The 27,525-nt window shown below is 33.8% G+C and overlaps 2 protein-coding genes and 1 long non-coding RNA gene across 3 annotated transcripts in view; 2 read left to right on the forward strand and 1 right to left on the reverse strand.

The window, feature by feature from the left end:
- Positions 1 to 25,122, forward strand: part of LOC126702086 (uncharacterized) — a 61,304-nt gene extending 36,182 nt beyond the window's left edge. Inside the window, exon 5 of the transcript XR_007647649.1 lies at positions 24,946 to 25,122. The gene's annotated coding sequence lies outside the window, so the exon portion shown is untranslated. The remainder of the gene's footprint in view (positions 1 to 24,945) is intronic.
- On the reverse strand, positions 19,342 to 21,118 carry LOC126702090 (uncharacterized). Its single transcript, XR_007647650.1, has 2 exons — positions 20,796 to 21,118; positions 19,342 to 19,789 (listed from the first exon to the last, which is right to left on the reverse strand). It is a non-coding gene; the product is annotated as an uncharacterized LOC126702090 (long non-coding RNA).
- LOC126702089 (uncharacterized) lies at positions 21,754 to 24,955 on the forward strand. Its single transcript, XM_050400707.1, has 4 exons — positions 21,754 to 22,060; positions 22,135 to 22,278; positions 22,360 to 22,555; positions 24,817 to 24,955. The coding sequence occupies exons 1-4, from the start codon at positions 21,755 to 21,757 to the stop codon at positions 24,855 to 24,857; spliced, it is 687 nt and encodes a 228-aa protein (XP_050256664.1). The 5' UTR covers position 21,754; the 3' UTR covers positions 24,858 to 24,955.
- Positions 25,123 to 27,525: the final 2,403 nt, after the last annotated feature.

The raw sequence follows: 27,525 nt of genomic DNA on the forward strand, positions 1-27,525 counted from the left end.
AAATAGGACTAGCAGACTAGTAAAGTAGTGAAGCACACACTTTGTAAACTGAAAGTAGAAGTTCAGCTTTTTCTTTTGAGTAGTGAATAGCACGTAGTGAAATTTTTTGATTTCATTTTGCGCGGTGACCAATTTTTAGGCGGACTCTAAATTTTTTAGGTTTTTTTTTTTTTTTTTTCATTATTTTTTATTGGATAAAATTCTAGTACTGTTGCTTAAGTTTCTCTCTTATGATTTTTTCATGTGGCTACTTAATTTTAAAAATACACTTTTATTCATGAGAAAAAAGCCACATAATAAAATCTTAAGTGAGGAATATGAGGAATAACATCTAAGAATTGTAGCTAAGTTTTACCCTTCTTTGTTTGTGTGAACAAACCACTGTTACTCTCTCTTTCTCCTCCCATAGACAGACCCACGCCTCTCAGCCTCTCCCAAAAAGACTGGTAAGCTCTCTCTCTCATCGATCCTCTCTCTGCAAAAGTTTATAAAGTTAAATATCATATCTGATTTTCTGTGTGTGCCGTTTTAAAGTATGGATTTTGGGATTATTTTTGAAGTCTTTGCATAATAATAGCAATAAATGCCTTCTGATTGATTGCCCAACAATTTTTGTAAATGAATAGTAATTATTTGCTCTATGGATCCATAATATTTTGTAGTGTTGTATACGTGTATGTGTTTAATATATTGAGTTATCATGAATTAGCAAAAACCTTGGTATTTGGAGATTGTATTGTACGCTTTTAAAAAAAAAATAAAAATCTATATAATAGTTTGTTCTTATTTATTTATAAGGTGTTTGGATATATAATTTCACTAGCCGTGCACAGATTAATTAAAATTCATATCTAAAATAAGATCAATTCATTTTATTAAAACTATAAATTGTGGGAGATGAGCAAACCTATTTAAATAAATAGGTTTAATTTCTTTTCAGATTTTCCAAACTTTTAATAATACAATTTTCATGTAAATAGTAATTTAATCGTATTGGAACTTTGGCAATAGGGCTTTATGTAAATTTAAATTAACTTAATAAATTTAATCTGTTTAAAGTGTAGTGAGAGCATAAGGGGAGGGTATATAACATATGATATTATAATCCTTGCATTATTCTAGGCCTCTTTCCTGAAAGTATTGAATTGATAAGTTTGTGGTATGCACAGCTTATTTCCTTAGGCCTTGTATTGTTCACCTTTCTTATTATGTTGTTTGCACTGCTTGTTGTGGACAAGTCTTGTGGCTGTTTCATTTTAATTCATTTGTTTTTTTGATTGGTAATTTACTCGTCTTTTGAATGTTGCCTGCTTTTCAGATGAGCTCTGTGCCAATGCTGCATACATGTCTTCTGAATTTACATCTACTTTTTTTTTTTTTTTTCTAATTAAAAGTTTATATGTTGGTATATGGTAGGTTATAATGCTAGTGGTTCAGATTCAGATGAATTGAAGGGTGATTCTTAGCAAACCCTTTAGGCCTGTAAGTTCGAAACAATCAAATGTAAGTTGATATCCCTATTATGTTTGGCCTTATTGTACTTAATTTTTCTCATTACCTTGTACTTAATTTAGAATAGCGAGATGTTTACATGGCCTTATTGTACTTAGTTTTTCTCATTACCTTTTACTTAATTTAGAATAGCACGATGTTTATAAACATACGAAGATCATGGGTTATTCACTGTCAATTGTGATAACATGCCCTTTTGTGTTTGGTTTTGTGAGAACCTATTTTGTGCGTTCACATATAATTTTGTTTTTACTTGGCAGTAAGATGCACTTATCTGAATTTGATTAGCGCATTTAATACTATAATTTAGTAAGTTGATTTACCTTTTTTTTTTTTGTTATTAGCGCACTTAATACTATAATTTAGTAAGTTGATTTACCTTTTTTTTACCCTAAAAATAGTGAAGCTTTTGTTGGTTTCTTGTAGATTCACATGTGTAGGTTTCATCTTTCTAGACTTGCTTGTTTGATTTGCCTTAGTGTAATCATTGAAGCTACTGTCTCTCTTGTTAATTTGTCCCATAGAACACACCTTGGTTAGTGTTTTATTTTCCTGCCTAAAAGCATTAGTATTGGGGCTTGTATATGGTATATGTTGCTATATTGTTTAATGGTGGTGGTGGGTTTTTTGTTTGTGGTGGTGGTGGGTTTTGTACATGTGTTAATGATGGTGGTTGGATTTTTTGTTTATTGTGTGGTTAGGTTTTTGTGTTTATGGTGATGATTGGGTTTTTTGTTGAATGTTGGTGGTGGGTTATTTGTTTATTGTGATGGCTGGGTTTTTTGTTTATGGTAGTGACTGTGTTTTTGTGTTAATGGTGGTGACTGTGTTTTTTGTTTAATGGTGGTGGTGGGTTTTTTATTTATGGTGGTGGTTGAGGTTTTTTGTTTAATGTTAGTGGTGGGTTTTTTTGTTTATTGTGATGGTTGGGTTTTTTGTTTATGGAAATGGTTGAGTTTTTGTGTTAATGGTGGTGGCTGTGTTTTTTGTTTAATGGTGGTGGTGGTGGTAGGTTTTTTGTTTATGGTAGTGGCTGGGTTTTTGTGTTAATGGTGGTGGCTGTGCTTTTTGTTTAATGGTGGTGGTGGTTTTTGTGTTAATGGTAGTGGCTATGCTTTTTGTTTAATGGTGGTGGTTGGGTTTTTTTATTTATGGTAGTGGCTGGGTTTTTGTGTTAATGGTGGTGGCTGTGTTTTTTTGTTTAATAGTGGTGGCGGATTTTTTGTTTATTGTGGTGGATGAGTTTTTTGTTAATTGTGATAGTTGGGTTTTTTGTTTATGGTAGTGACTGAGTTTTTGTGTTAATGGTAGTGGTTATGTTTTTTGTTTAATGGTGGTGGTGGGTTTTTTGTTTATGGTGGTGGATGTGGTTTTTGTTTAATGGTGGTGGCTAGTTTTTTTTTTTTTTTTTTTTTTTTGTTTAATATTGTTGGCTAGATTTTTTATTCGTTGTGGTGGTTGGGTTTGTGTTTATGATGGTGGTTGGGTTTTTGTTTTGGATTTCACTTTATTTGTTTTATTTTAAATTGAGATTTTTTCTGCATTCTTTTTTATTTCTCCATGGTTTGTAATGTGGGTTTAGTTTTTATTTGATGAGAATGTTGTGGGTCTTCTTTCTTTGATAGTTTGGCTTCATATGATGTTGCATTTTGAATATTTTGTCTAGTTTGTTATTGGGAATTCTGTGAACTTTTTATGCATTGTCTTACTAATAATAATATTTTTTTTGTTGTAGTACATCTTATCAAAGATATAGGTTTGTAGTCTAGTTTGTTATTGATGTATTTTCCTTTATACTTGTGCAGATATGGGATTGGTGGCAAAAAGATAGCTTTTGTGGGACTACTTGAACTCAAATAATTTTTTGTAAAGTTTGGAAGCTAAGACATCATTTGTATATAAATGGTTGTAATTACTTTGTGAACATCTTTATTGCATTTTTAGATTGTATGGATGTTTTTTTTTTTTTTAATGGATTTGGTTAGAAATGAATGGATGTTTGTTTTTATGGATTTGGTTAGAAATGAACAGGTTAATGTAATGGCAAGTAAATGTAAAGAATATTAATACAAAAAATAAAATTGGTGACATAATTTTCGTCGCCATATTTGACTATAAGCAAAAATTAGTGACGAAATAATTCGTCACCTGATCTATTGAAATTAAAAAAAACAAAAAAATCAGTGACGCAAAACTTCGTCACCTAATCTATTGAAATTGGAAAAAAAATACATTTGGTAAATAAATATTCCGTCACTGAAAATAAGGTTTAGTGACGAAAACATTAGGTGACGAAAACATTAGGTGACGAAAAACTTTTGTCACCTATCATTTTTTATTAGTGACAAAAAAATTTTGTCACCTGTCATTTTTTTATTGGTGATGAAACATTTTCGTCACCAATACATTCTGTGACGGAGCTTAGGTGACAAATGCTGTTTCGTCACCATTTCGTCACCATATGTATTTGGTGACGAAATAAGAACATATTGTGACGAAAAGTTTCATCACCGTAGTCCACTTTTGTTGTAGTGATAAAAGAGGACAGATGGCTTCCGATTAAATCCAATAGAACTGCTATATCACCCCTTACTTCAGTCCAGCCCGAGACAAAGGTGTGCTCCTTGATCAATCATGAATTAGGAATGTGGAAATCTGACGTGGTGGAAAGGCTTTTCCTTCCCCGTGAAGCTTCCTTGATTTTGGGGATCCCTTTGAGTCTTAGAATGCCTCCTGATGATATTACATGGGGTCTAACCCCTAATGGTATTTTTTCAACTAAAAGTGCCTACAAGATGCTAGTTGCCTTGGATAATAGTGGTGAGGCAGGTAGCTCTTCCCCTGATCCCCAGTTGAAATTTTGGAAGAGTTTATGGTCTTTGAGGGTACCGAACAAAGTGAAACATTTCACCTGGCGTGCTTGTAATAATGCCCTCACCACAATGGTTAATCTTTACCACAGACACATCAGCACCACAGACCTCTCTGAGCAATGAACGATTGAACCCAAGGACACCCTTCATGCATTGTAGGCATGCAGCAAGCTAGAAGAAGTCTGGCACACACTGTCTTGGACTCTTCCTGCTGCCCAGGCCCGCCCGCTAACCTTTAACGCTTTATTGGATTGTTTTTTGCAGGTGAATGACGATTTCAGAAAGGAGATTTTTATAATGATAGCATGGACAATATGGAACCGCCGAAACGCTCTGAAATTTGGGCGTCCAGCTATACCGGTAACCAACATCATCCCAAGAGCAGGTGCACTTCTTCAGGAGTTCATGTCAGCTCAAGAAGCTCCAGAAGAGCCCCTATCTGTTGCGGTCTCATCTTAGTGGCACCCTCCGAAGTTCCTATACTACAAAGCCAACTTCTACGTGGCAATTTTCAAAGCAAGCTCCTCAGCTGGGATTGGCGTGATCATCTGAGACAGCAGGGGCGATGCAGTTGGTGCTCTCTCAGTCCCAGCCCCCCTCTCTACCTCAGTTGCATTAATGGAAGCGCTGGCTTGTCGAAGGGCGGTCCTCTTTGCCAAGGAAATTGGGCTCAGACAGGTAATCTTTGAAGGTGATTCTGCAGTGGTCATTCAGGCTGTCATCCAAGGCAATTCAGTGTCAGCGGGGTATGGAAACATCATTGACGATATCAGGATTCTAGTTGCTGATTTTGATTTTATTCATTTTAATCATGTCAACTGTAATGTAGTTGCTGATGCACTCACCAAGAAGGCTAAAGTTTTATCGGACCTAGTTGTTTGACTAGAGGATGTACCAGAGGACATTGCTCCTCTCCTTTTGTTTGATGTTCCTTAATAAAGTTTTTCTTCCCTGGACCTCATGGTTCGGGTTTTCAAAAAAAAAAAAACATAAAAAATAGACTATTCTATTTAATTCATTTCATTTAATGTAAATTTAACTATTACCATAAACGTCTAATTTATGAAGACTATTACTCAAATTAAGAGTAATACTACAGACACAAACTATTTTACAACATTTTATATAAAGTATCCAATATAAAAAATAGACTATTCTGTTTAATTTATTTTATTTAATGAAAATTTAATTACTACCATAAACGTCTAATTTATTTTGTCTATTCCTGAAAATCAATTATAGAAAGTATCCAATATAGAAAATAGCACATTTTATTTAATTCATTTTATTTAATAAAAATTTAACTATTACCATTAACATCTAATTTATTTTGACTATTCCTGAAAATTAATTATAGAAAGTATCCTAAGATTAAACTTTGTTAATTTTTTTTCTTAAATAACACGGACAAAAAAAAAAAAAAAAAAAAAAACACCTGACCCAAGACCAACCTGAAACCTAACCAAAATCTTCGAGTTAGGTCGGTTTTATCCCTGGAAATTTTGTGTCAGGTTGCAGGTGGCTGGAAAACTAACCCGAACTAACAAAAGCTTAGCCCTAGAGAGAACAATTTTTTTTTTTTTTTTTTTTATAAACACAAACAACTTTATTAAGAAAATGCAATAAATACGACAAGGTGCTACATAAATGTCTCATGAGAGTCTTGCTGCTACTTAATCTTTAGGCCCTCGTTTAGAAGGAAGGAATTGAATGGAATAAAGAGAATAATTTTAGAATATTCTTCGCTTCCCTTATTTGGGTGTTTTAATGGATTGAATGGAAAGTCCATTCTCTCATTTTTGGAGTTTAATTGGGAGGAAATGGAATGGGTATGAGGGAATACTCATTCCTCTATATTGCCTTAAAACTTCAAATTTTCATTCCCCCTAAAATTGGGAGGAATTGAAGGGAATGAAATTAAATGTAATGAATTTTTTAGTAAAATTCCCAAAATACTCCTATATATTCAGCTCTTTATTTTAAAATTGGGTCTAATAGTAATATTTTCATAAAATGATCAATTCATTTACATCTATGTTACACCCAAACAAGATTACTTACATTCTATTTATTTGCATTTCATTCCATTCCTTTATTTTTTAACATCCAAATAAGGATACTTAATTCAATTTCATTCCTTTCTTTTGCATTCCTTTAATTCAATTTCATTCCTTTCTTTTGCATTCATTTCCCTTACTTAAATACATTACATTACATTCCATTCCATTCATTTATGATCATTTCATTCCATTTCCTTATGAACTCCCAAATGAAACCTTAGTCCTTATTATTTCTTCTTATCTTTTCTATTAGTTATCTTATCTTAATTTGAGTAGCCCTAGTTATTTAAATATCTAATCTCTATATGAATAGTTATCTAGAAATTATATCTAGTTATCTTAGGAGATTGTTGCTCTTTAAATAAACGTTTATGCCATTAGGCCAGCTGTGGAGGAATTTGCTATTGTACTATGGTTTGTCTTCTACCCAAAGGAAGTATTTTATTAATTTCCATCTCTGTTCCAATCAACTTGGTATTAGAGATTGGCCACCAACAACGACCAAAATGAGAAATTAGAGAGTGAAATGCAAGAGCTGAAAGAGAGCATGCAAAAGATGACCACAGAGTCCCAATCTCTTGGTTCATCCATGCGTGAAATTAAAGAGATGCTACCTAAATCTCGTGACAAATCAGATTCTCTCTTAACCCCAAAATCAGATGAGTGGAAGACCTCATCACACACTGGAGAGAAATCAAATCAGTCAACTAGATTCAAAACTATAATCTACAATCAACCACAACCCACCAAGTGGGATTTTCCAAAGTACTCGGGTGATGATCCAACAGTTTGGCTTGACCATGTAATGCAATATTTTGATTACCAAGGGACTGTGAGAGACGCGTCCCTAAAAAAAAGAGATTCGGGTACCTTTTAGGGCACCTCTCTTTTTGGGTAAGTGGTGTGGAGTCGCCACTTATTTTTTATGTAAAAATATAAGAAAAACTAATATACAAATATATGACTAAATTGCCTCGTTTCATTGATTGAATAAAAAAGATACAAAATTTGAAAATTTGAACTTTATACGGCTTTGGGTCCTAGTTACAATCTACCAAATGTACATCCCTTTTTGTCCTAGTTACATTCTACCCAAAATAAACAAAGATAAGACTAGATCTACTTAACCAAATACTTGAATCCGGAGGCTAGGTTACGGAATGGGAAGGTGTTAGGCACCCATTTTGCCCAGACAGAGTCTGTTCTTCTAGACTATTGTGACCAATGTACTATGTTATGCATGTTATGAATGATATGTCAAACATGTTAATAGATCAAATCACAAAAATTTATTTATGAATGAGATCTCTTCTTTTGTTTAAAAAATTCAAATCTATTTTGGTGACTAAGAAAATTGATTTTGGTTTGTAAAAAAAATCAGATCTGCTTTTATATGTGTAAAAAAACGGTTTTTGAAGAGAAAATTCAGATCTGTTTTTATTAATAAAACACAAAGTCTTTTGGTTTGTTATAAAGTTCAGATCTGTTTTTTAAGAGATAAAAAAAATGGTTTTGAGTTTTGTAAAAGATCAGATCTATTTTGATGATGATAAAAAAAAAATGGTTTTTTATGTAACAGAAAAAATCAGATCTATTCCTATATTTGAAAAAGACATTTTTTTTATGAAGAGGATCTCATTCACAAAATAATTTCACGTTACATGACTCAAACAAAACAAAAGACAAAACAACAATTCATGATCTCTTTCTTTACTTCAAAAATTTGCATATGTTTTAAGAAAAATCAGATTTGTATCTTAAGAAAGATACAAATCAGTTTTGATGTGAGAAAATTTTAGATCTGCATCTAAGGAAGATGTAGATCCCTTTTATTTTGAAGAAAAATTCAGATCTATATCGAAGAAAGATGCAGATATGTTTTATTTGAAGAAAAATTCAGATATGCATCTAAGAAAGATGCAGATCTGTTTTATTTGAAGAAAAATTCAGATTTGCATCTAAGAAAGATATGCAGATCCGTTTTATTCGAAGAAAAATTCAGATTTGCATCTAAGAAAGATGAAGATCCGTTTTTAAGAAAAATTCAGATCCACATCTAAGAAAGATGCAAATCTGTATTATTTGAAGAAAAATTCAGATTTGCATCTAAGAAAGATACAGATCCGTTTTATTTGAAGAAAACTTCAGATCTGCATCTAAGCAAGATGCAGATCCGTTTTATTTGAAGAAGAAAAATTCAGATCTGCATCTAAGAAAGATGCAGATTCGTTTTTGATTAAGAAAAAATCAGATCTACATCTAAGAAAGATGTAGATCCGTTTTTATTTAAGAAAAATTCAAATCTGCATCTAAAAAAGATGTAGATCTTTTTTGTTTCAAGAAAAATTCAGATCTACATCTAAATGAGATGCAGATCCGTTTTTAAGAAAAATTCATATCTACATCTAAATGAGATGCATATCTATTTTTTGGTTAAGAAAAATTCAGATCTACATCTAAGAAAGATGTAGATCTGTTTTTTAATTTCAAGAAAAAGCATTGATCATATGCAAATTATGGGAACTAAGAAAGAGATCATAACAATAAGGAGAGAAATCAAGAACATGTTTTGACATAATAAATCAACAACTCATGATATGAAAAACAACTAAACTAAAAATATAGACAAACACATATCATCACAATAAGAGAAGCATAAGGAAAAGAAAAAAGGTAATCAAAAAACAACCTCTTGTATGGAGCAATCTTTTTCTTTAGAGGATATTTTAGGGTTCAAAGAAACTTGTTCAGCTAACTTTAAAACCTAAAAACCCTAATTCTTGTAGCAAATCTCATAGACGATCAATTAATCTCAACAATTTGTGAGTCTCCAAAACGTATGCCTCTCAGAGCGTAGAAAAAAAGTGCTGAATTATGAAGTTCAATCTCTATTTATAGAGGCCTGAGGATCCTAAAAAATAGGTATGGACGATTAGGGTTTAAATTCAGATGCATCCTTTTGCGAAAAGATCGAAAAGCGTATGCATAATCGTCACCCGAAGGCCGTAGGGCCAAAACCCGAAACATGGGAATTGGCTCTTGGAGGCCGAACGCATTTTTGTGTTCGGGTGCCATTTGGTCTCTCCTTCTAGGGTTTTTTGGCCAGTCCTTGTACCTAGACATGTTTTCATCCTCCGTTTATGATTTTTTTTTTTTTTTTGTCTCTTTTCTGGATAATTTAGGCTTTTTAAGAACAATTATCTTGTAGATAACTACCCTAAAATAAATCTTGATAAAGTTCAGATTATCTACAATTTTAATGTTATCCAATCATCCCTTTTATTCCTATGCATGCATCCCTATTTTATAACTAATTATTAACCAATCACGGAATTATTTAATTAATTTTAATTGTTTAACCAATCAAAATTAATTTAAATTGATCATATGTGGTCGATCCTACCTAGACACAATACATGTTGACCGTGCAAACTTGATCATGTGATATCTTTCGATTTGATGGTCTGATTTGAAAACCGGAAACACCGTTGCGATCGTTAGAATCTCAAGATCATTTTTATGATATGCAATGAATGAATTAATGCATGTAATGCAAAGACAAAATGATGCATGTGATGAAATTATGATTTTTGGGGTACATGGATGGTTATTCAAGTCATTCTCCTTGATTAAATCATGGGTGCAAAATCAAGTGTCTACAGGGACATTTGAAGATCGTAAAGTCAAGTTGGCTGCCTTTCATTTGGATAGGGATGTAAACCAATGGTGGCAATGGATGAAGAAGGTGTATCACGAGGAAAAGATTGAAATCACTTGGGAAAAATTTTAAAAGGAGTTGCTGGTCTGATTTGGGGCAAATGAGGTGGAGGATTTTGATGAGGCATTGTCTCGAAAGGGGGACACTTAGGGGCTACCAGCAAGAGTTTGAGAGACTAGCTAATCAGGTCAATGGTTGGCCTCAAAATGCATTGGTGGGAGCATACATGGGTGTTTTAAAGGATGATATTGCTTTAGAAATTCATATGTTCAAACCAAAAACACTTTTAGAGGCTAGTGAGTTAGCCAGAATTAGGGATGAGAGTGTGGATAGACAACAATGACAAAACATTGTAGATCAGCCACAAACAAATGAGGCATCCTTGTTAGAATAGAGTGCCAATCCAACCAACACACCTAGACCAATGAGTCAAACAAACGAAACTGGAAGTACCAAAAAATTTTCTTCAAAGGAAATGCAACAACAGAGGGAGAAAAAGCTATGCTTCAATTGCAATGAGAAGTTCACATCAAGACATTGCTATGCAACTTCACAAGCCTTTGACATTGAAGTTTGTCCACATCAAGCATTCTTAGAAGGCAGTGGAGATGCAGCTTGGGATGACAAACCTTGTAGGCAGGGTCCAACTTCATTTGGGGGGGGAGGGGGGGGGAGATTGATGGGGTACCATGTAAATGTCTCATGAGAGTCCTACTGTTACCCAACCTTTAAGAGTACTTATTGTTTATTGTTATATCTTCTACTAGTTATCTTATCTTTATTTGAGTAGTCCTAATTATCCAAGTATCTTATCTCTAGTTGAATAGTTATCTAGTAATTATATCTAGTTATCTTAGGAGAATGTTGCTCTTTAAATACACGTTAATGGCATTAGGCCGTGTGTGGAGCTATTTTCAATTGTATAATGGTTTTTCTTCCACCCAAAGGAAGACTTTTATCAATTTCCATCTCTGTTCCTATCAAGATACATCCTGGAGAAGAGTTTGTTATATAGAATAAGGATTCTCTTCAATCCAAGCAATGAAATCATCAATACATAAAGCTTGTTTATCTAAAATATGAGTAAGAACATTGCCCTTCCTTTGGACATGAGAAAATCTTACACTATGAAACTTATAAGAAGAAGCTAACCTCCATAAATCATATGAGCAACAAAGGCCGGAGCTGGAGGAGAATCACAGAAAGCCTAAATCTAAAGTAGAGAATCACTTTCCAACACAAGATCTTGAATCCCGATTTCTCATGCAAAGACCAACCCAATTACAAGGGCTTTAGCTTCAATCTCAACTGCATCAAAAGGAAATTGAAACTTCTTTCTCAACCCAGCAATAAAGTTTTCTTCATGATCTCTAATGACAACTCCCACACTAGCTTCATTTTTAATCTCAAACATAGCCCCATCCACATTAACCTTATAGGAAGGTCCAATCGGGGGAAGCCATTTTGACTCTAAAACCTGATGATCCTTCATTGAAACCTCCATTGCAGTCTAATACTCTCTTAATTATTGCTGACACCAATGTAACACTTGCCAACCATTTTTTCCTTTTGCCACCATGTAAAACATCATTCCGATTTGTCCAAAGTACCCCAACAATAGTTATTGACATAACAACATCCTATCCATACCACTAAGCCTCCATTAACAAATACCAAAGAAAATCAACCAAGTTTTGAGAGTGCACTAAGTGTAAAGACTGAAACAATTTAGATAACTGCCATGTTTCTTGAGCCTTAGGACATTCCCAGAAAAAATGAACCAAAGATTCAGACTTTAATACACACTCTTCACAAGTATCATCCAGGAGAACATGACGATGAAACAAATTTGCTTTTGTTGATAGAATATCTCCAGCAGCTTTCCAAGCATTGTGTCTCACCTTATGAGGGGCATTAATCTTCCAAAGCTTCCTAAAAAATGAATGCATGTCTCCCCCATTAGAGGTAGAACTAGCGTGGTCATTCTTGTTAAGGTCCATAGCAATCTTATAAGCACTACTTCTAATGTGAAGAAACCATTGAAAGTCACACCTAGATTTGTTTTTATCATCTGGAAACTGATTTCTTAGAGGCATCCCTTCGATAATTTCAGCTTCAATAATGAGGAATTTACTTCTAATCAAATCTAAATTCTAGCACTTATTTGTATTATCAATAAGATCACTCACCAAAGATATCTGTGGAGTTAAACTTCTTGGAGAAATCACCTTTGACATATGTGTATCGCCTTGTCGATAATATGATTTTCTTGCTATGATGACATGTTTATTGCCGTGCTTGGGTGGCTGCTTTGTTTGATTCATGATAGAGTTTCACATGTTAGGGTTTCTTTTGTACTTGGCTTGCTTGCTTTAGGATGATAAGTACGTTGTTTTGGGATAAAGATGCCATGTTGTATGCTTTGATGTATGTTAATGTGTGTGTGAGTATAGATGCAAGTGTTGAACATGCTTTTAATAAGGTTAAGACGTAAGACAATGATGGGAGGCCAAACTTAGGGTTGGGCGATCTTGGGTGCCTAACACCTTCCCAAGAGAGTACCTAAACTCCGAACCCATACTCTAATAGTAAGATCAAAAGGTCATTCCTCGAAAGGACGCTATATTTATGATTCTTAGACCACATAACTAGGTGGCGACTCCCCCACTTGTGTCCACAATGATGCATCATCTCAAAAGCCACTACAACATTATCCACGATTAATCTTCCATGCAAAAAAGCATTTTGTGGATGTCTCATAATTTTTGGCAAATTTTTTTTAAGTCTATTGGTAAGGGTTTAGAGACAAAGTTGTAAATCACATTACACAATTTTTTTTATAGAGAGTTTCAACCCATGACATCCGCTTCTGATGATAGCTCTATCATTAGACAAAGACACTAATCCATTGGGATGGGGCCACCACAGTAGGCGTGGAGAGTATCAAGGGTGGCGAGCCTCTTCCAGGAGCTTTGCGTGAAAGGGATGTGCAACACGCGCCTGAGGAAATCTTCTTGTTCAAGGGTAACCGTAGGCAATTCTTTAGCTAAAAATAACATATAGCATGTTAGTTCAATGAAAATTAAAAACCAACGAATCAATAGGAGTGACGAACGACCTATCAGACTTATTCAAAATTCCCCAAGCATGATTATAAAAATCGCCCACGGTGTCCTGCCCGTCAGGTTTGCACACCTAGTTAATCCCCTGGACAAAGAAAAATTTACTTTTCCACATATGGTTGGAGTCAAGCATCCCAGACACTAACCTTAAGGTAGCCCGACACACACAAAGTTATAGAAACCCCAAGACGAGGCTATCTCCTGCGATTTGTAACAGTAAAAGAATTCCTCAAGTGTTTGGGAACGGTTGACCCACTTAGTTGCCCTCATAACACCTTGGCACCTATGAAGTCCTCTAGGCGTTAGGGGTTATCTAACAGACGGATTTGCCCAAATAATCTGCCAACTAACAATGGAGATGGCTAAGAGGCAACCTTAACCCCACAATGAAGGCCTTTCTCCCCTTTGACAGTCTTCCTTATGGGAATGTCGTCGGGTATCTGGAATCGAGGCCTAAGCTTGCTAAAAACCTCCTTCATCATGCTCACTGGGAAGATATTGACTGACCATATGCTAGGGAGGATGATTTTTCTGCTGATTTGTCCTGACGATTGGTTTCCTCCTCCAAAGGAGAATCTGTCGATGACTCCCTCTTGAAGATAGACGGCTCATCATATGTATACTCACGTCTCGATGAATAAGACTCCTCATCACCAGATTCAATGCAGGCGGACACAGAATGCTCACTTGTCACTTCACTACTTTCTGACATTCTCTTGTCTACAAGCGACGAATGAAAACTAATAATCTACTCACTCACTCCCACGCATAAGACCGACTGATTTATCAAAATGAAATAAAATAAATAGAAAAGGGGGCAAGGAACTTACGTAGAAATCCGAATATGCGATAGGTCAATAGAGAGTTCAAACCAAAGAGAGCCAATGAAAGAACAAAGAGAGCAATGAAAGCTAAGGGGCGACAAGAGAAGATCTCTGGTTTGAACAAGAAAAGGGACGCGACTATTTGAATTAACCAACCATGAATCGCCACGTGTCTTGTACCTCCTTCAAAAGACCGTTTTACCTCTAAGAAATAAAACTCCAAGAATGGCTAATTAATGACGAGAAGATTCTTTTTAGATACTCTATAGCCCATCGGATGTCTCAACAAACAACAGAGTAGGGGGGTAGTTGATGAGGGCATTTTTGTTTGGACCTATAAAACATGTTGCCCTTCGGGATCTACAAACTCCACCTATGGGTCCCATAAGGTTATGGACCCGTCAAACTACATGGGATGGACCCTATAATGTCATAGACTCGTCAGACTACATAGGTCAGATCCCGATGAGCCGGTCTTCCTTTAGAAACCCTACCATTACCAAGCGATTATTGATATAACCAATGGATCAAAAGGCCTTGACTCATACCAATGGATAGAGGAAGAACTATGCCAATGAGCAATGACAAACCCCACAAATGGGGTAAGCAAAAACCGACAGATGAAGACATGAGCCCGATGGTTGATCTGTGGGCTCCACAAGCCCTTGTGTGCTCACCACTCATAAATCCCTACATGGAAATAACTTGCACGCTATGCTCAAAGACCCTATTCACACGTTTATGTCTTCCCAATATGAGAAGAAAGGCCCTGGGATCTCTAAGCATTAACTCCATATCTTCCACACAAGGAAAAATCCTATGTTCATGGGATCTTGGTTGTTCCTCTGCCGCTAAAAAAGCACCAAGCCTCCTCATACCTAAGGTACGCAAAAAATTCCTAGCTCTCACACTATTGCATTCTTGGTGATCTTTTCTTCATTGACTTAACCTTCAGAGAGTCTTTGGCCGACACCCCACTGGTGCTTTTTATGAGTTCTTGGTTTTCTTGTTCCTCATGTATCCCATTGGAGCACTCGTGGACAATCAGCTCACTAATAATTTTTGTGCATCATCACTAAGCATGCAAAGATAGATCAAAATAATTGAAATAAAAAAGACATGGTAAATATGTGTGTGATGTGTGATAAACCCTAATCTAAGAGCATATTCTAAAAATTTGCAATAAACACACAAAAACAGTGTAGTTTATTCTACAAATTTACAATACCATTAAGTTATAGTGTAACTAATTTTTTTTAAGGTATTGCATATTTGTATAATCCTTATCATTTCTATAATCAACATCATCATCACAAAAATTGGCATCAACAATATTGAAATAGAGTTATCATCAGGACCGAACGCCATAAAAATTGAGATAAATTAAAATATCCATTCCTGTTAGTAAATAGTACAATATGTAACTTTGGACAAATAATTTGCTAAGGAGATAAAATATATATACACCAGACAAACAAATCTTTTTTCCAAAACAAAGTATCCCACAACTTACTTAAAACTTAAAAGTCACACCTCAAAGTTGGTAATTTCCCCCCTATTTTTATCAAATGAAATGACTTGACACATATATAAACATATTTTAGCAACTTTGATAAAGTTCTACACTATGCCCTTTTTTCTTTTTTCTTATTTTCATAGTTTGTTCTTTGTTTTTTCAACAATAAGTTAAATTTGAATTATGTAACAGCCTAATGTCTCGCATGATATGCATGAAGATGTTGATCAACAATGGGATGGTCTCTATTCAAATGTGTAAGCAAAAGTCTTGGATGCTATTATTCGCACTTTTCACAATAGATGAAAAGCTTACATTGTTTATCTTGTGTTTAATTTTTTATTCACGAGACTTTCAGCTTTACCTTTACCCTATCAAGATATAGGTACTGATGAAGTATGAATTCTTCTTTCTCAGTTGAAGTCCTTGCCAATACAGATGGATAATGTGAAGCTAGCAACAGTACGAATCCTGCTAAAAGAATAGGTGGACTTGGGGCACACTAGTGTAGTGTGTGATAAAGAGTCTCTGATGGTCTAGTTAGAAAGATGAAAGTTCAATTGTACAGAGAATCAGTATAGGCTAAAATTCTCTCGTGTATTTGTTGTGTACCTTAATACCTTTTTCTGTTCTTCGTGTCTTCTTTATAGGTCATTTTCCCTATTTATGGGATTAAATGCCCTTCTTTATGACTCTGGATCCATTGGCAATAAATGGCAAGATGTTGAGATTTCAATGATCTTCTACCTGTTGGTCCGTCAGTTACGCCTTTGCTTGTCTGGAATGTTAACTGATTATCCGTTTTATGGGAAACTTGTTTAATGTTTGTTGTAACTGTCCATCCCCTGGATGATGGTAGATTTCTTCCTCTTCAGGTTCGTTTTTAATTACTTCATGATATTAATATATTTTCTTGTGTTTGCTTGAGTGATTAGCAATGTTCATGAAATTTGAGGTAAAAAAAAATATAAGATATTAAATCTAGGGATGCAATGAGGGAGAGACAACGATGGGTCTCTCTTCGAATCTACATGTGAATGTCTTAGATGTTGTGACTCAAACTTTTCACGGGATATGGGAAAGTTTACTTTGATTATCATATGACTGAATTTTTACTCAGGATTCCTTTTTGCTTGTATAGAATGACACATATAATTTACGGTGTGATTAATACGATATACATCTATGTATCGTGCGATTTACAAACATGTTCAATATACTTTCTCAAAAAAAAAAAAAAGTTCAATATATATTTATGATACAATATTTTTTTTCACTCAATATGTATCGTGTATCGAATGTTATTGACAACTATGCCACTTATTAATCGACCCAACTATTTAGGTTACACACCTTCACCTTTTTCATTTAGGAGATTTTTCTTCATTCCAATTAAAAAACACCACTTTTGTTTTTATCCGTATTCAATTAAAAATGATAATCTTTATGAACCTTTTCTATTCCTTTTTTCCCTTTCAAATAGCAGCATAAATGTTGAAGTGAACATATTAATTAATCTGAAATAACCCAACTTCAAAGAATCTGCAAAAGGAAAAATGAAAAAATTAAATGAAAATAATAATAGTCCTTTGAGCACACAAATGTAGGGTGTACCTACACTAGCAGCTCCACATGCAAGCCATGGTAGTCATAGGACCACTCTAACTTGCAAAAGAAATGCATATATGCACTTGTCAAAAAATTATTGTATGTTAAACTAACCTATTGTAACCGCTCTAATAAAAATGTTGAACAACTTGACTGGAGAATTACAAAAAGTTGGATTCAACAAAAATAAAAATAATGCTACATTCACAACATTTTCACAATACTTTTACAACAAATCCAATGTGATAACTTGTTACTAATTCTATTTTGGGCCCAATAATGACATTATTTTTTTACTCACTAATAGCAACATTTTGCATAAGATTGACTGTAAAAGTGTTGTGGATGTAGCATTACTCCAAAATTAATTCCCTCCCCCCCCCCCCCCCCCCTCCCCCACAAAAAAAAAATCCTTAATCCTTTTTATAAAATTAAAAAGAAAAGACTTAAATAACAACAATAAATGTTAGCCCAAATAACAACAAACATAAACTTAACAAAAATAACACAAGACCAAATAACATCAAGTGATCAAATTATTCAACAAAAAGTCTATTATAAAACAAAAAGATAAAAATCGCCAAATATTCAAATTTGTAGTTCGTTCAACTTATTCAATAAAATAATTTCTTATTTTTCCCTAAAAATGGTACCAAGAAAAATATTGTAGTTGTTAGTTCATTTTTATGGTGACGATGATTATATTCTTTTTGACTTTGCAGTTGCAACAATTTTACTCTCCTTAGCGACTCAACTCACAATTATAGCAAATATTCAAATTATTGTTTTATTACATTTTGTATAATTTAAATTTCTTAGTGATCATCCTAAAATAAATTTCTAGAACAATATTTGCTCATCTGGAACCTCCCTCATTGAAACAATATTTTGTGGGATAGCAACCTTCATCTCCAACAAATTGAATAATTGGAAATTTTGTTCCCTACATGCCCGAATACACTCCTATTCCAAACATCCAGCTTTGTACGACAATGTTTCCATACATTGAATAATTGGAAATTCAGAGTCAAGCAACAAATTATTATTAATTAATCGCTAACCCATGTGATGCACGGGAAAGCTATTGTGTATAAAGATGTAAACTATTCTTTTTCTCTTCCTCTTTGATTGTACATTAGGATTCTAGTCTTATAGTTCCTATCCTTGATATGAAATATTAATCTTGATATGAAACATTAATTTACATAATGAAAAATAGAAATCAATCTTAAGTTTAAAATAAAATGAAGAATTAAATCTTTAACATCCTCACTTATCCATAAAACGTATAAAACACAAATTTAAAGAACTACTTAATCAATATTTCAAATAAATTGAAAAATTGAAAGACAACTTTAAAGTGTTTTTTGCTACAACTAAACTTACGAAGAATCAAACTAAAACCCTCAATTATGGGAAACTCAACTAAGGCCTTAATGGCTTAATGCCGCCTCATACTTGAAATTACTACAAAATACACAAGCATTTATTTCAAGCCAAACATAATAAACCACCGCAGACCTATCAATTTTTCTTATGGTGCTTTTCAAACTTCTGCCTTCCAACACTTTAATTATACAAATATAATATTTATTTATAAAGTAAAGAAAAAACAAAGATCAGAAACCTTTTAATTTGATTTTGGGTAGAAATAAACTCAAAGACCCATCCGCACGATTTAATTCTCCTTTTCTTTTGGTTACAGATAGATTGGTGCTCTTCCCAATCATTAGAAAAAAAAAAAATTTTATTTCATGTCACAAAGGTGGAGAATTTAAACACATAAATTGTTTAAATTGAAGATACAAAATATTCTAAAATTATAGGAATAAATATTCTAAAATTAATGATCTTGATGTCATTGTCTACTGGTCTATACATCGCATTGCCATCAACCACTTGAAAATAAGAGAGTTCATACAATTTTCCTTCTTGCAGAAGAGGCTTGAACTTTTTAGCTATATTATTTCAAATGATTGCATGTATTGAATTATTCTGCAAGTAAAGTGCATCAATTTTATATAGGTAGAGTTCATGGTATATATAATGATCGAACAATATTAAAAGCTATAGAAGAAAAACAAACCTGCTCATAGATTAAAATCATATTTAAACTAATAATATCATTATTTTTTGAGTTGATTGCATTCCACATCCTTGATATTCTGATCTTGACTTTCCAATTTTCTTTGTGTTTGTCTATACAAAGCTGATTAAGAAGAGAATATTACATCATCTTGGATCCCTACCTGTATAGATTAATAAAATTGAAAGTATTCGTACATTGAATGCATAATCATGAACCTGGCTTTCTGCCCTCCTTGTACTTGAAATGTACTTGTATTTAACCATCAACAGATATATATATATATATATATATATATTATAATATACCTCTTGTGTCTCTTATAAAAGAATCCCATATTAATTAACAACAGTAGATTAAGCTGACGAACTCTTTCTCAATCAGTTGGGTCGAGAGGTGGATAGACTTGGACCTTACATTCATTGCCGCATCTGCAACCGTTGAAGCATTCCGGCCATTTCAAGTAGTAGCTTTTAAGGAATTAGAAAAAAGTAACTTGTAAGTACATATTAATATATTATACAATCAAAAACTATACCAACGAACAAAACAGAGGACCATTAACCCTTCACGCCTCACCAAAACATAGCAAAGCAAATGAAGTAGGACAAATACATAATAAATTATTACAAAGGCCTTTTTTGCCTGAAAACTTAGACTTCATTTAAAAAATAAATAAATAAATAAATAAAAAACACAAAAACAACAACAATAACAAAGAAGCAGGACAGACGCAATAAAGAGAGAAACAATCACACAACTAAAACAGGCCAACATTGCTGGTTAACAAAGCCTTTGTTAACGTAGTCTGTAAAAGTTGGTAGCCTTTAATAGAACAATTTTCCTTCACCAACATGCAAACATGATATTGCAAATTCCATCGAAAGCAAATTCATCCACGCTAGCCCTTGGGATTCGAAAAATAGTAAATACATGTAAATAATTTAGTTTTATATATATACAGTCAAATACGTATTATTTCAGGCCAAATGCTTAGAGGATTTGGTGCATAGGAAAGAACCAAGCAGAGGTTACCTTAATTCAAAACTTGAATCAAGAATTGTTATTTGAAAGAATCAAAGTTCAAATCAAATATCTCAAATTCAAACCCAAATTAGCCTTCAAATATGGCCCCTATCAGCCATCAGGATTTGTTGTTTTTTTTTTATTTAGATCATTGAGACATTTTGTCAAACACTTACGGTTGGCCTATTTTCACAAAGGATATCAATTCTTATATCATTCTCTCAACCATTATACCAGCAAAACATGAGAAAGAGAAAGAATTACAGAGAGAAAAAGTAAGAAAGTTGGTGAATTTGTCAAACAAAATTGGATTTTGAATAACATACAAAAGACTTTGTATGTTTTGAATAAAAGGAAGATCGTTTATATATAAAATAAAATAAAAAAGAGAATAATCAAATAAGATAGCCAAATTGGATTGCAAACATATATTATTAAATAGAAACTCACCTGGAGAGGATACAGATTTTCAACGAAGGGTATCGATTCATGTTGATGGGCTGGCCTTTCTTCACAAAGGATATTGGTTTGAGTGACAGAAGAAAGCTTGGAATGAAGGTAGAGAAGGGAAAAAGACCGGAGGCAGGGGAATATGTATGTAGAGAGAGGCATGGAGGAAATTGTGTGTTTGAAGAAAGAGATGGGACTGCATGAAGAAGAAGTGAGGGAGTTTGATGAGCATGTGCTACTGTGTTTGCGTTGAAAGGGGAGTGTTTTTTTAATCGGGTTTCAGTTTTGGGCAGAAGGAAATTTTAGGGTTTTAGGCTTTTGGCTATTTTCTTTTACCTGAAATTTTCGGGTGTTTTTTTTTCTTTTTAATAATGTCGTGTTTTAGAAAAGTTTTTTTTTTTTAATATTGTGCTGACGTGGAAAATTGTGGGAGTTTCAAAGGTTTCGATTTTTTTACCTGAAATTTTTGGGTGTTTTTTTTTTCTTTTTAATAATGTCGTGTTTTAGAAAAGTTTTTTTTTTTTAATATTGTGCTGACGTGGAAAATTGTGGGAGTTTTAAAGGTTTCGATTTTTTTACCTGAAATTTTTGGGTGTTTTTTTTTTCTTTTTAATAATGTCGTGTTTTAGAAAAGTTTTTTTTTTTTTTAATATTGTGCTGACGTGAAAAAGTGTGTGAGTTTCAAATGTTTCATTATATATATATATATATATATATTACTATCTGTATTCGGTGTTAAAAACATTATTATATGTCGGCTAGTGGGCTTTCAACCAAAGCCGACTTAGGCTTGTGGGTTGCAATTAAAGCCATACGGCCCAACCATCTGCAACAAATGGTAAAAATGTAAAGTAAATAGAAATGAGAATAGGGCTAAAAGAAACAACACGTGAGTGTGAGATCATCTATTTATTCATCATCGTAAAAAATAAAAATTTCTGATCTCATCTGAAATGGCTATGGCGGCTGCTACTGCTGATGTCCTTGTCCCGAGGCTGGACGAAAAGCACGAGGAACTACAAGAGAAGAAGCAGAAGATGACAGATGAAGAAAGACAAGAGGAAGAAGACGTCCCCTATCGCGAGAAAGTTGGCTTACCTTTGGATGATGAACTTCAAGAGAAGAAGCAGAAGAAGACAGATGAAGAAAAACAAGACGTCCCATATCTTAGTGACGATGACGATGATGATTGTTTTCCTGGTGAGCTCCCTGAGATGACCCGTGCAGAATTGGCTTTGTATCATCAACAGGTTGAAGAAAGCGGGGTAAGCAATCATCGGATATAGTGAGTTTGTGCGTGATGATGCTCCCATGAATCTTGTCTCATTCTGATTCGCAGGGCTTTGATGTTGACGACTTCTCCCACTCTTTCGCATGCGGTAGAATTGAGACGATGGGATTCAGGGGGGTCATTGATGATGCTGATAAGAAAGAACTTGGTGAATATTCTATGGAAGCAATCCACAAGTACAACACTGATGAGGTCTTTTCATAATCAAACCCCTTAATTAGTTACCTTTATTATTGCTGTTGGCTTTATTGTGTCTGGGACAATTTCTTGTAGAAGAAGAACTTTAAGTTCAAGGAGGTGGTGAAGGCAAATGTGCAGTGCGTTGAGGGCCTCATGTATTATATTACCTTCAATGCTGAGAATGCTTCTACTGCTACTATTGAAACCTTTCAAGCTGAAGTGTGGAGAGGAATTGGATTTGTAGAGGTCACATCTATTAGGGTAAAGCCCATCTCTATCTCCAAGCAAGGTAATTTCTTTTTCTATGCTCCATCAAATAAACCTTTGAAACTGCTCCTAAGTCATGCATTAGCTGGAAAAAGCATGATAATGTTTTACATTTGCAATTTCTTTTTTTGTATTAATTTGCTTGATGCATTCATGAGGTTACAATGCTGAGTTAACTTAGTTGGAGGCGAATGTTTGAAAAGGATCTACTCTCTAATAATACACGTCTTTTAACCTATTATGCTATTGCTCCTGCTTGACTTGTCTAGATTTGTAGCTTCAACCTTTTAGCGTGTGTGCATGTCCTTTGTTATTTGAATGATTACTTGAAAACTACCCTGTTTTAAGAGAGTTGTTATCATGCTTTGGGAACTTATTGTGCTTGGACTCATAGTTAGGATGTGTTTGAAACCTTCTATACATTTTATTTGGAAGATCTACTTTCTCTTATTTGCTTTTGGATTTTGATGAATTTAGGCTTAACGTCAAAAACTACTAGTTTTCAAAACTTATTCTCGATCAAATTCGTGATATATCGGAGCCACTAAGACACTTTAGTTGTTATTTATGTTTTGGTTGTCATCTTCAGAACCCTTTAACTAGCTATTGCTGATTTATATTCTCTTACTACTTTTATGTTCCAGCGGTGCAGGCACCTTGATGCACCAAGAATATTGTTAATTTGAAACCTCGAATTTTGGAATTTCACCGATGTAAATCTTTATCCAACTAAGGATTTTGTGGGGTTATTTTTTTTAATTACTTTCCTTATTGATGTACTCATTGGAAGCCTATTTAAAATGGCTTTAGTAAGGATTTAAGGTAGACTTTGATGGTCGGAATTTTGTTCTGGAAATTCTTGAAGTGCTGGGTGTTGATTCCAAGCAAACCTAAGTGCTGATTCAAATGTGCAGTTGTTACGCTCCTTCAAAATACCACATTAAACACAATGGTGTTAAATTCTAAATGTCAGATGTGCACCACTGGGACCATATCTTTAAAATCTTAAGATGCTCTCAAAATAAAATTTCCAAATGTCAGATGCCCCGATCAATTTATCCATCCAATAAAAAGATCTAGCACCCTTTTAGGCAAAACCCAAAAACTCCAAATGATCTAATTGAAGTCAAAACACCACAACTAATAAACCCTCTCACATGAATCAAAAGATAATACACTATCTCGCCACTATTTCAGCACAAACAATACCTGGCCACAATTTAAAAACCTCTTCTCCTTAGGTTGTCAACAATATCTTCCCTCACACCGCCATCCAAACATGAAAGGAAACTTGCATAGGGGCCTTAACCCTCCAAATACTTTTTCAAGGAAAGATGACACAGATAAACCCTCTTAGCACGTTATAGTAAGAATGAATATCAAAACCCCCATTTTTCTTCAGTTTCCACCAAACACAATCCCCACTCACAGTAGGAGTATTAGACTCCAACATATGAAGAAAATTCAATTCCCAATTATTGAAATCACCAAGGAATCACACATATCACTTTTTAATACGTTTACAATGTAAACAGCACCACATAAGCTTACATATACTTATATTCTATTGTTTGATCCATGTCTTACCTACATGATTCTCTGATTTATTCTCTTATTTGAATACTTCGTTTCTAGCCAGCAAATGCCTTTTTTTTTTTTCCTGGTTAGAAAATGCAAGCTTATAAATTTTGAACACTAAAGATGGAATCTATCTTCACTTGATTTTTTTTTTTTTTTTTCATTTGATATTCAGAAAAAATAAAAAAATAAATTGTTTCTCAACAAAAGCTTTATGAGATGCCAGTCTGAACTATGGATCCATAAAACCTATTGTTCTTACTAGATAACTTGGTGATGGACATTTAGTGATAATCTTAGATTTGAAATTATAATAAAGCTCCCAAGGGGTTGGAAAACTTCAAATTGCACTGTGCTTCTATGTTGCCTTGGCGGTTGTCCAAGTATGAAGGTTTTTGAAGGTTGGTAAAAGAACATTGCTGAATACCCAAATAAAGATAAACTTCAAATTGCATGCAAGATGCAAGGAGTAAAAAAGAATCATGACCAATTGCAGCATGGGTGTAACTAATTATTGTGCAAGTGAGTAGGTTCCATTTGCTGATGCAGCAGAATATGGCCAAGGCAAAATCATGATTTGGTCATAGTTAGAATTGATTATTTAGGACTGTGGACCAGCTAGTCTAATAGCTCAAAAATGGCAAATAAGGCACTTGACATAGTTTTATTGCTTGGTGTTTTTGACCTTATTTTTGTTATTTGCAGGAAATGAAGACTTGGCAATATGCTGTTCGCAAAGTTCATGAAGGTTGCTGGCAGTATTTTTCTATCTAAGTCAAATGGAGGGAAAACACTTTTTAAGTCTGAATTTAATATTATGTATGGTAAGTTTAGGTTGATATTATGTTTTTGAGACTCTTGTTAAATTATGCAAGGATGTTCTACTCATAGGTTGCCGAATTAATGTGGCCTTTTTCATCAAATGTCAAGCAAAGAAAATGCTCCTTTAGTTTCCTTTACTAAAGGGTTAATTTGACAATATTAAGGATGGGGACTGGGACATTGGAACTACACTTTTCCATTGCGTCCTTGAAGTTGTGTAGTGAGAGCGACCACCACCTCTAGCTCTTTTTGATTCATTGTAGTGCAGCTCGCATCTCAACAGGACACCCCCAGATCCTTGCTCAAGGCTGCATCAAAGTGACAGTAACTAAATATTATAATGAAATCTTAGTTTTAAAGAGAGGATGTTTGAATCGTTGATAAATTACAGTCACTGAGGAAATGGTTTGATGATAAAATCGTAGAATGAATCTTTTGTCTTTTTTTTTTTTTTTTAAGACGGATTTTTTAGGTCCATTTTTATCCAAAATCTCAAAACTTTTTAGATAACTCCGCTTGTGCTAACTTTCTAAGTAGTCCTAGCTTGAAAATTAAGTTATTCACTACCCCCATCCAAGGGACCCTCCCCCCTAGCCTCTTAGACGCTTTAAAGACTATGTTGAGACCAATTCTTCCATAGTTCAGCTTCTTAGTAGAATTTCTCTTGATTCCTCCTAGTTGTTAGTGTTCTTTTCTTTGGGCATTAAGATAATTGTTTTTTACACCCTAGTCTTCCTTAGTCTAGTGTTAATTCATATCCCACATTCTCTTAATTCTTAAAGTGAAATCCCATGTTCTGCTTAAAGCTTTACTTTTCTGCATGTATATATTGTTCCCATTTGAATTCTCAAGTCAATATTTATTTTTGTTCATAGTTAGTAGATTGGTACCTTTTGGTTCCTCTAAGGGATCCTTGGGCCTTTATAAATTTCCTAAAACCATTAGGCAAAGACTACTTAGAGAATATGAAAACAATTCCTATATAAACTTTACAAACAAGGATTATTTTCTCTTTTAATTGTTCAAATTCTTAAAAAACATGCACAGTTGCAACCACAAGATAAACTGCAACTTGCTTACAAAAAGCAATTTGATCATCATTACTAATTCTCTTAGGGTCCGTTTGGATACAGCTGAAAACTGAAACTGAAAACTGAAAAACACTGTAGCGAAATAATTTTTAAATGTGTGAATAGTATCGTGGGACCCATTTTTAATGAAAAAGTTGCTGAAAAGTGAAATTTGTGAGTCCGTGAACAGTACACGATGTGCTGTGATTGGTCCAAAAAAATTTGAAAAGTCAAAGTTTGCGGCTACTGTTCATTGAACAGTGCATGAACAGTAGCCGCAACACCCAAAACGCGTGAAAAAAAAAAAAAAAAAAAAACAGACAAAACGCAAACGCAGGGAACTTTCAGCCGAATCCAAACGCACTCTTATAACTTTTAATACTGATTCCTAGCCGAAAGAAATAAAATAAAATATATTTAAGGAGCCAAATAATGAACATAAACACAAATATAAATATATGCCTAAAAATATATATACATTACCTTAGTTTTTGGCTTACATTAGTCTCATTTTTGTCCTTGAAAAGGACAGTCTTCCTCAGTAGAAATTCCACTGTCCATTATTCACTTAAATGCTCTATTAATTGAATGTGTAGTAACCTTTTTTATCAAGTTTCTCGGGACTCAATTCACAACAATCTACCAACTCTTGTGGTGATAATGGAGTTATAACCCTATTGATGTGATTGTGAGTCTATAGAGCTTCTATGGCTCAAGGGGCCGCATTGCCTAACAAGAATATTTAAAATAACTTATAATTTTTGGTTATAATAGAAGTTTTAATATATTAGAAAAAAAGCAATAACTTAAAATGAAGAAATCATTACAATAAATTTATACAAATTATTTTTACAATTTATTGCAACGAAGTTATCGTTGCAATAATTTGATATTAATTCTTTTATAATCTATTACAATGCCTCATATGAAACTGCAACGAATATATCATTGCAATAATCTAATATCAATTATTTCATAATATATCGCAATTAAAAAATAAAGTAATTATCTACTACAATGAAGATATCATTGTAATAATTTAATCCAACTTATTTTGGTTAATTATGTAGTACACTATAATTATATTTATTTCGAGCTAAAAATCAAAAGCTAGAAGAAAATGAAGAGCTTTGTAAATAATTACTATAAGCATGTTGATATATACACACACATTACCTTATTTTTTGTTTTACAATATTCTCCTTTTTGTCCTTAAAAAGGATAGTCTTCTTTAGTAGAAATGTCATTGTCCATTATCCACGTAAATGCTCTGTTAATTGAATATGTGTAGTAACATTTTTTATTAGGTTTCTCGGGACTCAATTCACAACAATCTACCAACTCTTGTGGTGATAACAGAGTTATGATCCTATTAATGTGATTCAGAGTCTATAGAGCTTCTCTAGCTCCAGTGGCCTTGATTGCCCAATAAGAATCTTTAAACAATAAAATGGTAATACATTATAATTTTATTTATTTCAAGCTAAAAATCAAAAGTTAGAAGAAAATGAAGAGCTTTCTA

The sequence above is a fragment of the Quercus robur genome, chromosome 10 (assembly GCF_932294415.1).
Source record: "Quercus robur chromosome 10, dhQueRobu3.1, whole genome shotgun sequence".
NCBI lineage: Eukaryota > Viridiplantae > Streptophyta > Magnoliopsida > Fagales > Fagaceae > Quercus > Quercus robur.

Bases quoted from the DNA above. Each gene is read 5' to 3' on its own strand.
- LOC126702089 (XM_050400707.1), top strand. From the start codon at position 21,755: ATGGCGGCTGCTACTGCTGATGTCCTTGTCCCGAGGCTGGACGAAAAG. The intron at 22,061-22,134 runs GTAAGCAATCAT...TCTGATTCGCAG, and splicing joins AACAGGTTGAAGAAAGCGGG to GGCTTTGATGTTGACGACTT. The intron at 22,279-22,359 runs GTCTTTTCATAA...AATTTCTTGTAG, and splicing joins ACAAGTACAACACTGATGAG to AAGAAGAACTTTAAGTTCAA.